Source organism: Myodes glareolus, chromosome 8 (assembly GCF_982192425.1).
Source record: "Myodes glareolus chromosome 8, mMyoGla1.1, whole genome shotgun sequence".
NCBI classification, from domain to species: domain Eukaryota; kingdom Metazoa; phylum Chordata; class Mammalia; order Rodentia; family Cricetidae; genus Myodes; species Myodes glareolus.
The window spans coordinates 58,119,547-58,133,458 of NC_142033.1; the positions used below are offsets into that span (position 1 = coordinate 58,119,547).

At 35.9% G+C, this 13,912-nt stretch overlaps 1 protein-coding gene across 2 annotated transcripts in view; it reads right to left on the minus strand.

The window, feature by feature from the left end:
* The window catches only part of Slit2 (slit guidance ligand 2), a 338,826-nt gene that overhangs the window by 59,177 nt on the left and 265,737 nt on the right, over window positions 1-13,912 (minus strand). For both annotated transcript variants that reach the window (XM_048415124.3, XM_048415123.3), the window contains 7 exons: window positions 12,624-12,767; window positions 10,697-10,863; window positions 9,605-9,737; window positions 6,041-6,109; window positions 4,658-4,729; window positions 3,756-3,827; window positions 2,182-2,253 (listed from right to left, as the gene is read on the minus strand). In XM_048415124.3, coding sequence (XP_048271081.1) covers window positions 2,182-2,253; window positions 3,756-3,827; window positions 4,658-4,729; window positions 6,041-6,109; window positions 9,605-9,737; window positions 10,697-10,863; window positions 12,624-12,767 — 729 coding nt within the window. The remainder of the gene's footprint in view (window positions 1-2,181; window positions 2,254-3,755; window positions 3,828-4,657; window positions 4,730-6,040; window positions 6,110-9,604; window positions 9,738-10,696; window positions 10,864-12,623; window positions 12,768-13,912) is intronic.

A 13,912-nucleotide genomic window follows, 5' to 3' on the forward strand; every position in this document is an offset into this window, starting at 1 on the left:
GTTTACCTCGGATGTAAGTACATTCTAAGGGCAAGTTAGCACTCCTTGCATTCTCCAATTATTTACTGAGAACTCAGTTACCACGCAAGGTTCTGAGGATTCTAGTATAAACAGGGACTCATTCTTGACACCCCCCCCACAAAGAACTCTCATTTCTAAGGAACCGAAATATGGACAAACACAAGTCATCCTCAGTAGTAGCTACACAGCAGCGAAATTTAGAAGACGTCTGTAATGTGCAGGTTGGCCTCTCTGGGAGGTGACAGTGGATATGAAAGGTCTACACTATTTGGGAAAATTGATTAGATGGAAAAGGTTAGGGATGTTGCTTCAGTTAAAGGACCATCATCAAGACAAATGAAGCCCATTCTCCAGAGCTTATTTACACTTTCTCTGGTCTTCCATTTTTTGGTCTCTCTTTAGAACCCTGCATTTAGTTATACAAATAATAATCGTAATGGAGGAGACAAGAGATAGCAGCTGTCATGTCTGACATCACTATAACCTGCAGGAGCTGGGATAACCTGCTCATGTAAATAATTACCTAATTGTATTTAAAATAGCTATATGTGAGGGTAATATTAATAACAAGTTATTATCATTAATGTATGGATTATTAGCAGGTTCAGAAACTCGCCATGCTTGGACACAGGAGTTATGGTATGTAAGGCAGTTTTTAAAAACACAATTAATACCTTATGATTATTAACAGTTGTTTATAGTTTAATCATAATCTATCTCATTCATCTTTAGGAAACCCTCTAAAATATATCTGTAAAATCATAAAACCTTATATTGTAAGAATAAATGTCCAATTTGAATCAAGCATCACAATGAAGTAATTGTTTCTTTTGCCCGACACAGTTCAAATCAAAACATGAGCAGAATGGTGTTTTTGACTAATTTGTTCTCATGTCTATTGACATTTGCAAATGCTCTCCTGAATCAGAGGAGAGAGGAGAAGTGGGTGAGAAGAGTTATTAATGGCCTCGGCATGAAAGCAAAATGCATAACTGAGAAGCAAGGCTGATCAGGGACAAGAGAAAGACATTTGAACTGGATCACTGTTGTGGTGAGAGTCATCTAAAGAACTCTTTTCTCAGGTCAAGCAGTATAGCCATCTTTCACGCTGTGTGGCCTTTTCTGTTACAGGACCCTAAATCCATTTCCTCCTTTCTTTAGCATTCTCTCAGACAGTGACAACCACAGCACCCAAATAACTATGTACTCATACTGTATCTCATGAACAGAGCATTTGAGGAGTGTGCAAATTCAGGCAAAACATGATTAACTACAGGATATTATTCTTTCACTGTCTGTTTGAATTTTCTAAATATCTAATATTTTTGGAATTTGCGAATTTTACTGAGGTCATAGTCTCTTTGACACTCAGGAAAAACCAGATAAATGTGACTGCTGGATTCAAATGTAGCGTCACATGAGGAGGCTTCATTGTCTTGGACAGATCTTTTTCCTTCTAGGTTTGATATCTTAATATTACATTTAGTAACAGGGTAAAGCCATTCAACAGTGCTAACTTTTGGTTCCTGAATTTTACAATATGTATTTTTCTTTGCATACATATATACATTCGTATATATACATATATAGCCATATATATGATCCATTTCTACCTCTATTTCAAGTATAATATTCATTGCAAGTATAAATCTGAGATGAGAAATGGATTGCAGAGAGAGCATATACAAAGCAACATGTCACAAAGCACTGTCTGACTATAAAATATTGAGTAGTGTCAATGATAGCATTGCACAGCATTACTGTCAATGCGAAGTGGTATAAATGAATCTAGATTGACTGAACCAGTGTATGATTCATAGAGGAAGTGGCATGTGGGGCAAAGCTTTGGGAAGTGGAGGTGGGGAAGAATCAGAGAACAGTGAGGGAAAAAAGGACAGTGCTGCTGGGATTCTATGGTCATAGAAAGGGCGCTTTTAGCTCAGCAGAATCCACACAACTAACGGACATGGCCAGTCCAAAGGAGAAATTTAAATTACTTGGTAGGTGATAAGATATCCAATTTGTAACTCTCTGCATTTTCTTCACAGATGAAATCAAGTATGACTTATATTCCAGCAAAGGGGAGGTAGAGAACACTCCCGAACGTGATCATCAGAGAGCATCTGATCACAGCACTGCAACCATGAGCCAGGTACTCACAAGTGTGATAAGGCTGAAAGATCATTGAAGGCCCCTTCTGGGACAACAGATACATCATTTCCATGTAGAGACCTAAAAGGAAGAAAGAAAGTTCAGAAGAATATCCCTACATGTACAAAAACTTCATTTTTATTAAACGCTTAAGTCAATGGAAGAGGGTGATTTATTCTGGAAGCTAGGTTTGAACAACAGGTATCTATTAAGAAAAAAAAAAACAAAACCTCAGCCCATACTTCATACCCTCCGCACAGAATAAATTTCAGATTGAAGAGTTAAATATAAAATTAAAATTAGCAATTTTTAAAAGTAAAATACACTATTTGTATAGTCATAGAGTGGGAAAAACTTTCTAAATTCTAATATAAATCTCAGAGACCGTCAAAAAGTATACTAAATATTTTATAAAATAAAATCTGTTAAAGGGCTGGCTGTGTGCAAGACCCTGGAGGGAAAATAGCAGAACCCTGAAGGAAAAAAAAACATTTAATTCTTTAATTAACAAATGTAAAACCAATAGTAACAGAACAGATGTCTGTGCTCATAGTGAAGATTATCTAACAGGTCATGGGTAATGAAGCCATCAGGCTTCTCTAGAACACGCACCACAAATGTTCATTAAACATACATGTCAAATGCTATAGTCATTAGAAATGCTAACTGAACAGCAAGGAAACATAATTTCCAGTGTGCCAGAGAAAAGCAAAAGGATTCTTAAAACTCTACTATGAGAAGGTTACAAATGTGCTTTGAAAAGAGTACTCTATGAAACTGTGGCTGGAAAAGAGAATCTGTTAATTACTTGACCAAAATATTGTCTGGGGGACAAGTTGACAGTTCTGGAACTATCCTAACATCATGAACAGAACTGCCCTTCTAAACCACGTTTTCACGTTAGAGCATTTGTAGCAAAACGAAAATATAGATGGCTTGTTTGAGTGTTATGAGAAATAATAATAGCTTGCCATTAATCTGAATGATAGTGAGGATAGAGATAGCTAATAAAGTTGTTTTCTACAATCTAAGGAATACCCTGTACCTGGTAAATAGTTGAGAACCAACTACACACATTAGAAGAGAAACATACTAAAGTGTTAAAAGAAAGTAGCTAATAGAAGACCAAAAAAGGATTCTACTCATGTCTGCTAAGAGTTACATAGCTGTGGGATTACAGATATTAGGATATAAGGATATAATCAAAGAAAAAAGTCTGGGAAAATGCATCAAACACATACATTTCAAGGAAACGGTAATCAAGCATAATGCGATTTCTAAAGAAACTATGTTCTTTTATTTTTATCATAGTTAACTGGAGATAAATGAAATGTATGCTTTAGTCTTATAGATTATCAGTAAATGATTACCACAGCAATGAGTTTTACCAAAGAGGAGATTATACTGTATTCATCAAAGTGATTGTATAATGACATCATATAAGACAACTGTACCAATTTCAAATTTTCAGTAAAACGTAGCACATACATGACGAAATAGCCAAGAAAAACAAAGTGATGGCATCACTCAAAAGATAGCTCATAAAGATTATCCATAAAGGTGATTAAACACAGGATACTTACAGTAATCGAAGAGACTTCAATCCATCAAAGGTTCGTGGAGGGATACATCTCAGACGGTTGTAACTGAGAATTCTGAAATTGGAAACATGTCAATTTATTTAACTTGGGAACCTAATAACATACAAACTTTATTTTCAAACAAAGTCATTCAGAGACTGGCTATTTGAACAGTTTATAAATTGAACTTATTTATTCATCATTTACATTGCTCACCTATGTGTTCTAATCTTAATATGACACATTTCCTGAATGCAACCTAGAAACTTTCCCCACTGTGTACACATGCCTCACTTATTCTCTGGCTCAGATATCACACCCTGTGTGAAGGTTTGAATGATAATGGCCCCCGTAGGCCTAGAGATTTGAATAGTTGGTCACCTGAGAATGGCAGTATTTGAAAGGGTTAGGAGGTGACCTTCTTGGAAGAAGTGTCATAGGCTTTGAGGCTACAAAAAGCCCTTTCCAAACCCAAATCATCTCTCTTCCTCCTGTCTAAATATGCAGATGTGGAACCATGTCTGCCTGCATGCCACCACGCTTCCTCTCATGAGGCCAATGGACTAAACTTCTGAAACTCTAAGCAAATCCCACTTAACCTTTCATTTATAAGTTGCCATAATCATGGTGTCTCTTCACAGCAATAGGACAATGACCAAGATGCCCTGAAAGCTTAATGTAAGGATTTATCATAACAGTCATAAACTTAAATATTTCTGTGTTTTATACCAAACCAACATTCTGAGTAACTTTTCTCTTTGTGGTTTATGGAAGCTTTGTCTGATTCTCTAGATGGTATTTACACTCCAAAAGATCAGATTCTCTCTTCTTCAGCAGAACTCATCTAGTAAACCCTTCCTGCCTCACGAAGAAGTGAATATTCAGATCCACACTTTCACACTCACAAGGTGAGAAGTTGGGTCATGTTGCTGAAGCTTTGATTGGAAAGGGTGCTTATTCGGTTGTTACTTAAATCTCTAAAAGAGAAAAGAGAAGACAGTGTTTGCTATTAACTAGAATAACAAAGCATTCATTCTTAGGGTTAGAAATAAACCACCACTTGTTACAGGTCCATTAGGGCTAAGAATAAATCACCAATTGTTACTGTCCCATAAACTCTCCATTCTCTACCACAATTGACATATATGTTCACTAATACACATAATCAAATTTGCTAATTGAAACTATTCCCAAGTTCATTACAATTAAATTGTCATCATAAAAACACCCATGCTTTGGCCTTTGTCTAAACCACGGACTGAGAAGTTCCTCAATAAATATTTATTTAGTGAATATGTAAAGATGTTGAATATTGCTAACTGAATTTTTCAGAAGGTATTGTGTATTTTTACTTGAAAGATATATTTCATGGATATTATTATATTCTCTGTATGATCACATCATTCATTCACATGTCTATTTGTTGGCATACATATATGTGTGTATATATAATCATTATAGGTAGCTATTATTTCTCTTGGATCCAAGTCCAACACATGAATAAATGGAAGATTAGTAAGAGGCAAGGGTCATCTATTCTTGTATTTACTTTCCAAAATACAAGCAAAAGGTACACACATAATTGTGAAAATGATAGGAACATTATAGGAGCTTTATAATCCATATTTTGGATGTTGAAATTCTATGCCAAATTAAAAAAAGTTACATGTTGTTATAAAAGGTATTTTTATAATGGTTCAAACTGTCAACTGTCACCATAAAATTATTTCATTCACAGAAAAAGAAACAAGTTATTTTTCAAAGATAGAAATCTCAAATTAATGCATAATTAGTATTTTGAAATTTATACTCAGAATGTCAGGATCATTGTTTCATATAAAACGAAATTTAATATTTATAGTCCCTAAATTATTTTACCATGTCTCATATAAGAAAGTCAAGCAAAACATGTATTTTCAGCAAAGTTTTGACCTATTTCATTTACTATATAAAATAAAATATTCCCCACTCTCTTCATGATTTCTAACAAATATCTATAGTCTTATCAATAAATAATCCAGTTTTACTGTTTGGAAGCTTTTCTTCCTGCTGAGACGTTATTGGATTGCTGCTTCTTTGAGTAGAAATGTTTTCCCTGAGACACCGCATCACATGATTATTATTCCACAGAGATGGAGCTAGAGATCCTGAACCACAGTGATCCAGGATCCGGGTGAGTCACTGTCAGTGATTTATATTACACAAAAGGCTCTCTAAATCTTCAGCCACTTGACGTTCCCCTTTTAATGAGATAAAATAAGTTAAAGGTGGGAAAATATTCTACTCACATAAGTGTTAAATGCTTGTAGTTGGAGAGCTCCTTGGGGACCAGTGTAAACTGATTCCCATCCAGATACCTAAAAACAAGGACATAACAAGGTCGCCTTACAAAGTGACAGAGGAAAATCACAAAGCAAATGAACAATATTTACTTTGAACAGAGATGAGGCACAACTTGGCAGTATTCTCCTTGAGAGATCATATTCCAAGCTGAGATCATTATTCAAGACAAGTAAAGGGCACATCACACGGGGGTGCAATCTAGAACTCTTTGTGGCTCACTTAGGCTGATGCACAAACCTAAGGGCAGAATGTTGAGTCCAGTTCTTGGTGGTTTAGCCAGGAAAGTAAGCCAAGCATCTAGCCATTTTTGTACCAGTAAAAAGGTCCACCCAGTGACTTAAGTTTTTATGTGGCCTCCAGTTTATTTGTATTTATGTAGAGACAGCACCATAAAATTGAATAATTATTAGCTAAACCTAACTATTGAGTCTGAGTACTCTTTTCATTGCTTGTATATATACATATCTCGACATAATTGTTAAATAACATTGGACAGTTTTAAGGAGATAATTGAGAGCAATTAGACATAACTTCAAAGTAGATTTAGTGTCACATATGTACTTGGTGAGAGGGGTCTCAAGAACCTTCACAGAATACCATAAAACTTTTTAAGTACAAAAAAGAAGCATGAGAATGCAAAAGTATTTTTCAAATAAAAGTACAACTTTGCCCTTGTATTGGGGTCATAACACAGCCTAGTCACAAAGAAGTCAGTTAACTGACAGGACACAAAATAAATGGAGGTTGGGAGTTATATCCATGATGTCACAAGAAGAAGAAAAAAATCTTTTCTCAAAGCTTTACTTTCCCAGACAACAGACTCTAGATTAAGAGCCTGCAGCACTCGGGTCGTCTGCCTGCGAGGGAACTGGTAACAACTCTGGCCCTTTAGAGATGTGGCTTTTCCTGCTCCGGTGCAGTGATCAATCTTGAAGTTGAAGTTAGAATTGTCATGTTTATAGGAAAAGCCAAAAAGTTGACTGAGGTATAATATTTAAAAATATAAGTAGTTCTATAAAATACACAGGCTATACATACATGTGGTCAATGCGAGGTTACAAATCCTATTATGACTTCTGATTAAGTACTCAGATTTCTGGTACATATTTATGCACTGCTTTGCCTTGTTTCCTTAATTTTTCTAGCTGTTTTGTTTTGTTTCATTTCGGTTTTCCTACCACTAGAGGGAAGCAGTGTTCCACAAACTTCAACACTTTCCTTTTATCCCAGAAATGGAGCAGCAGGACAAAAAGACCCAGAACAATCTGCAAGTCTAAATGGACAACAGTATAATGGGAAGATACATGGCAATGATTAAAACTAATGGATACCATTTGCTTATACTTGTCCAGCAATACATTGTAATTATGCGACGTTCTTAATGATTTAGTGCAATACACACATGCACATTTTCTAATATATGGATATATATGACTGGCGAGAAGGATCTTGCTGACTTGGTATGACTCTAAGAATAATCTCTCTAGGAGGTAAAACTTGAATCCCAAGAAATGAATTAGTATTCTCCTGATCTATATAGAACAAATTTTATTTATAGAAAAGAAACTTAAACTATTTAAAAATGAGCTTTAGTGTGATGCAGACTGAAGACCCAACTTAAGTGAAGAAATACATATATAGCATAGATATGGTGACTCAAGAAATGGAGCTAAATACACCCATTAAAGAATGTTTAATGTTTTTTTGAATAAGATAAAGACAAAAGGTGAGCAAAAATGGAAGAAAAATATTTAATATCAAAGAGGATGTGAATGTCATGTTCCTCACTGGATTATTTATAGAGCTTCACTTTGCATATAGAATGCAGTCTTATAGCAATAGGGAGTAGGGAAGGGTTACGGGCAAATATCATCTGAAAAAATATTGAAACAACATTTGTGTAATTAAACACACAAAACACAATGGTTACTGCCAATTAACTCTAGTGTTTGTTAGAAAGAGAAAGAAACTGAACATTTAACATCATTTTGAACCTAAGGAACACATTTTCCCCATATGCTACGACTGTGTCTTCTTCTCTGAGTGTTCTACTTAGGACCAAAATAGGATCCATGAACTGAACATGACTTGAAAAATGAGACCCTGGCATACTGAGAGACATGCTTTTCACTTGATCTTAGCCAATAAGCAAAAACATTCTTGAACTTCGCTAGCCATGTTGCACACTGCACAGATGTTGTTGAGAGCTGATTATATGGTGTCCTTTCATGAACTTCCGTGAATGATAGGCACATATCAGCAGAAGCCACATGTAGATTTAAAACACTGATCTATGATTCTGTATAAACAAAAATTAAACAAGTATTATGTGACTCCCTTTGATTTAGATAAAACATTTTTCCATAAAATTCTCATTTAATTGTAAAGGAGTGGAATGAATTGGATGCAGTTGAATCTCTATTTTTGCATCTGATTTTCTGTTGTAGTACATTCTGAATATGTGGCTTGGATTTAGCCATAGGTCTTTGATCTGAAGGACTGACGTCCGCAGCTCTACTTAAATGGATATTGGCCATGCAACTTATATTCAGATATCAGTTATGCAAGCATGAAAAATAGTTGGCCACATGCCTTTCGTATCTAAAGGACACTGACGAGCCCAAAGAGACAATGTCGCCTTTAAAACACAAAGGTTATGCCAATTTCTTCTATTTCTAAATAATTATTTTCCTATATAGTAAATTTTGATAGGAGTCAAACGTAGAGCACACTTGAAATTGCAAATAAATATACTATGCAACACTTCCCAAACTGTAATCTATGGAACAACATTTTTTAAATGATCCATGAACAAAAATAAGAGGCTATAGGAATTCTAAGTGCAGTATTTATGTATGTTTGACTGTTCTTATTGGAGCTTAAATGCTGCAGAAAACACAACAAAGGCACCGAGCAAGCTTATTGGGACAAAGGGCAGTGTGTATAACCAGTGATCCCCAAGCTTTCCTCTGAAGTGGCCTCTGAATTACTCCTTTATAATTTTACTTTATATTCCAGTGGAGGAATGTGACCTGTAAACAGGATCCTAAAAATTCTTGTTAGATATTTATCCCCCGATATATAAAACAAGAGTTGTGTAGGAAAGAGAAAAACAAGCGAGAGAGTTAGTTTTAAAAGTCAGTTTGGCACAATTTAGAATTACCTAGGGACAAAATTTCAGCATGAGGTTTTCTAGAGCAGGTTTGTCCTAATTACATTAATTGTTGTGGGAATGACAAGCCCATCGGGGGTGGTATCATCCCCTAGATTTTGTTCCCATCCATTATGAAGTATAAAAAGGGGCTGTGCATAAATGGATATGCATACATTCATTCTCTCTACTCCTAACTGGTGATATGACCAGCTGCTTTTAGTTCTTGACTTAATTTTCCTGTAAAGATCGACTTGGAATTGTATGAAAAATAAATCTTGTTTCTTGTAACACTGGTTGTGTCACAGACTTCAATCCACGAAACAGAGAGAAAAGCAGGACAACAAGCTCTACTTACAGCTCGGTGACATCTCTTGGAATACCTTTAGGCAAGAACTTCAAGCCCTTGTTGCTACATCGGACTACTGTATCCAAGCAAGTACATTCCGAAGGACAGCGAGAGAGTGGCGAGCAACTATTGTCATCGTTTCCTACAACACCACATGGAATACAGAAAACCACAAATTTGCAGTTTCGAAGGGGCTAGAGTGGAGTTTATCCATTCATATGAATTTGACAAACACAAGGGTCTTGAGCTATACGACAACTTATGAAGAAATCACTTACAGATTGACACTATATATGCACTACTTTCTAGTTCCCAAAAGTAGAATTTCAAAAAAGCTTACGATTTAAATAACTAACACAATTTTGACAGTTACTTATTTTTTCAGTTATTTATATACTTTTAAGTAAGGATATTCCAACATAAACTGGGTTAAAAAGAAATCGCAAAGAAATGTACATAAAAGGGCAGATTTCCTTCAAAGGTTTAGGAGAACTTCATGATTATCTCATGTTAAAAATGTAGAATTCGAATCAGTTCCCTGCTCACTGGCATTAAAACAACTTGTGCCACCCACCTCATAGGAATATAATGAGCATGAAAAGCAATGGCAGAGAGCATTAGAAATGGGAGACTGACTTTTGTTGATTTGCTAGGACTTCTGTGTTACAATGATTTTTTTTATTATGTTTTATTTTTCTCCTTTGGATATGGTAGCTTCTAAAAGACACGCTGAGGAAAATTTAAAAATAAGCTCTATAAGAATCATTTACAAGTTGGGAGCTTGGAAGTCTCCTAGAACATTTATAAACAGGCAGGAAGTAGACTTGAATGTGAAAGGGCAACCCTAAAACAAACTGCTTTGCCGTTAAGAACAAAAAAAAAAAACAGAACAAAGCAGAACATGGCGCAGTCCTTAGGTAGGAACTGGACCGAGACATGAGGGCTGCTTGCTCTTAAGTCAGCATTCTTGCCAGACCATAAGCCCTGCTTGCTACCTTGTCCTACTGTACTAAAGGAAGTATACTCCCTCAGACAACAGAGCATGTCATTGGTCCTCTGAGTGAAGGGCTACTGACCCATGATTTGCCATGCATTTCTTACCATCATCGCAGGTGAAGTCCTGAATGGCTACATCTTGGATTGGGATTTCCTTGAGGAAGTAGGGCTTTTGGCATCGCGGATTTCCTGTTACAATCCTTTTCTTTCTGAGCCATTCTCCCAGCCATGCCAGATGACAGTTACAGTTGAAAGGATTGGCCAAAAGGTTTCTAAGCACCATATACAAACAATGCACAGTTTAGAGTTCATTTTCTTATTTTTCTAAATCCTAGGTGACCATTGCTCCACACTATTTTGGCTACAGTAATACATTTTCTTCGTCTTTGTATGTCCATTCCCCTAGATGCACACAACGACGCACAAAATATGTCATGCACATTTTTTTCCTAAATGTGTATGTCAGGAACCAAAAGACAATGCTATCTCATAAGAGAATTCTTCGAATAACTTCATGCAAAAAATAGTGAAGGCAGCCAATTTAGGGTTTATGCAGTGAATCCTGACAGATGCCATACTTAGGAATAATTTAAACATGTCAGAAATCTAACTTACTGTCATACTCTTTCATGCTGATGAAGTAGTAATTTAATATAAAGATGAAGGCTGATTACCTTATATTATTGAGTTTAACCTGACAACAGCTACTCCCTTAATTTGTCACCTCACGATTTCCATCTCTTGTTTGCTCCAGAGAATAGCTTTCTTATCTAAACTGACAACTGAGTTGATTAAATGCCAGTTACAAAAATGAATTTACTTCTACAAATCTCAATATTTTTGGCATCTCATACTTAAGCGCAAACCTATCGACAATCCCATTATTTATAAACATGCCATCTTTAATATGCGCAGATTAGTCACTCCATGTAAAATGTCACACTTCATGTGGAAAAGGGAATAAGAACTTTCCTGATGGATGGATGCTTCATTTTTTTTTTCAGTGACTTGAACAGAGCCAAACATGCTTTCGGAATTGTTCTAACTATATTTATTTCCCATTATGTTGAGCTAGGTTAGGATATTAAGAAACTGCTGTGGCCAGGATATCATCCATTATTAGAGCTGTAACAGCAAACATTGTGTTCAGAAATTGATTTACAAAAGGCCTGAAATACTTGTTAAAGGTTTATTTTTAAGTGTTTGCAGAATTCTGTTTGTAGGCCTAGAAGTATTCACAGGTTTCAAGTTGTTTACATAAAATATTATCTCAGACAGACTCAACCCGTTCCTTCTATACTTTTGCAGCCAGAGTAAATAACCTCTAGTGAATGGCTTTTACTATTGGCCTGTTCATTTTTATATACCTCTTATCATGTATAAATGATCTTTGTAGAGAATGGTTGGTTGGTAATAATTCTATCAGTTCAGTGTTTATGGTACTTATAGATGAAAATATTTATTGTTAAGGATATGAGAGAAAACCTATGACATTTACTTACAGTATTATCATGTAAGAATAATTTACAATTCTAAATCTAAGCCCCATTGTGGATCCCATTATTATAAGAACAAATAACTGAGGAATAATCATATATATTAAATTTTATCTAATAAAAGTGGTGATAATTTTAGAATAACTAAAGCAAGTTTAACATAAGTTTGTCCTTTTCAAAATTTTCAAATACTTGGTTGTGTTCTCATGGGGTATTTACTAATTCACTAAAAGAATACTAAAAAACAATAAGATTTATAATAAACCAAAACAAATCATAGATAAAGGCAGGGGTTGTCAACCTGTGGGTTGCAACCCCTTTGGCCGTCGAATGACCCTTTCACAGGGTTGCCGAAGACCATCAGAAAACATAGATCTTTACATAATGATTCATAACAGTAGCAAAATTACAGATAGGAAGTAGCAACAAAAATAATTTTATGGTTGGGGGTCACCACAACCTAAGGAACTGTATTAAAGAGTCGTAGTATTTGAAAGGTTGGGAGCCACTGGGAGAAAGGAATATTTTCTACTTACAGTGTAGATAAGGAATGGAGAGTATCAAATGCCCCTGGTGCAACTGTAGTAATTTGATTGTCATATAAAGAAAGCAGACGCACAGAGCCAAGTCCTATGAAACTCTCGTTCCCAACACAGCTTATTCGATTACTTCTCAGCATCCTGGGGGAAGGGAAAGAACACTGTTATGGAGATAAAACATCAGACATTCAATTCTGCCCCTTAGAGAATGAAAATCATTTCCTTTTGCAAACATGTAGCACTCATCACTATTTTGAATGCTTGTTTCCCTAGGAATGGGTATATTCTGGATACCATCCTGCAATAAGAGAATGCATAGAATAATCACTGCCTATATTCAGTCACAGAAAGCATGCTGAGCCTGTGTGGATTTACAGTCCCATGATGAGGGTAACATGCTTCCTTTGGATGATATAATTATGTCTGCCTGATCACATAATGTCCTAAGTCACCTGCTTGTGTCCTTGGAGCCCAGTGATTTATGGATCTAGAATAGTGTGACATTTGAGATAGAAGAAAAAGAGGGCAGAGAGAATCAATAGACACTGCAGAAGGAGAGCGCAGGGCATCTCGGGGACTTAGTGACCCACTGTCTGACAGGAGCAGAGGGAAGTAAGGGTGACTGCACATCCACAAAGCCTGCATCAGATTGTTTTATTTATGAAAAATCTGTTCATAGGTTCAAGTTCAGAACTCCCAAAAAGCATAAGTGTAATATACAGCGAAGGTTAAATAGGTTCGTCTTGAATAATCTCTTTTTTTTGACACCGTTGTTAACAGGATTAACACTGTTACTATTTCCTTACCACTGCTAAAGCACTGGCTTAGTTCCCAATTCCTCCCTCCCTGAGCTGTTTATTTGAAGGTTTTTCAAAAAGGATGAAAACCTCATACACAAATTTGTAATCACACTACGTATTATTCAGAACTCATGAAAAATTAATTTAGCCATCTTTCTATACCCACAGTAATCGCTCTGCCAATAGAATGGTAAATATAAAAGGAGAAATATAATGTGCTGGCTAGATTTATGTCAATTTGACACAAAGTAGACTCATTTGTAAAGACAAAACCTCAATTGACAAAAGCCCCTGCTATATTGGTGCATGGAAAAGCCTGTGGTGGATTTTTTTGATTGGCGATTGGTATTGGAAAGCCCACTAAAGTGGCCAATGCTCCCCCTGGGTTGGAGATCCTTGGTGCTAGAAGAAAGGAAGACTTAACGAGCTATGATGAGAAAGCCAAGCAATGAGAACTCATTCCTGGCTTCTGCATCAGTTCCTGCC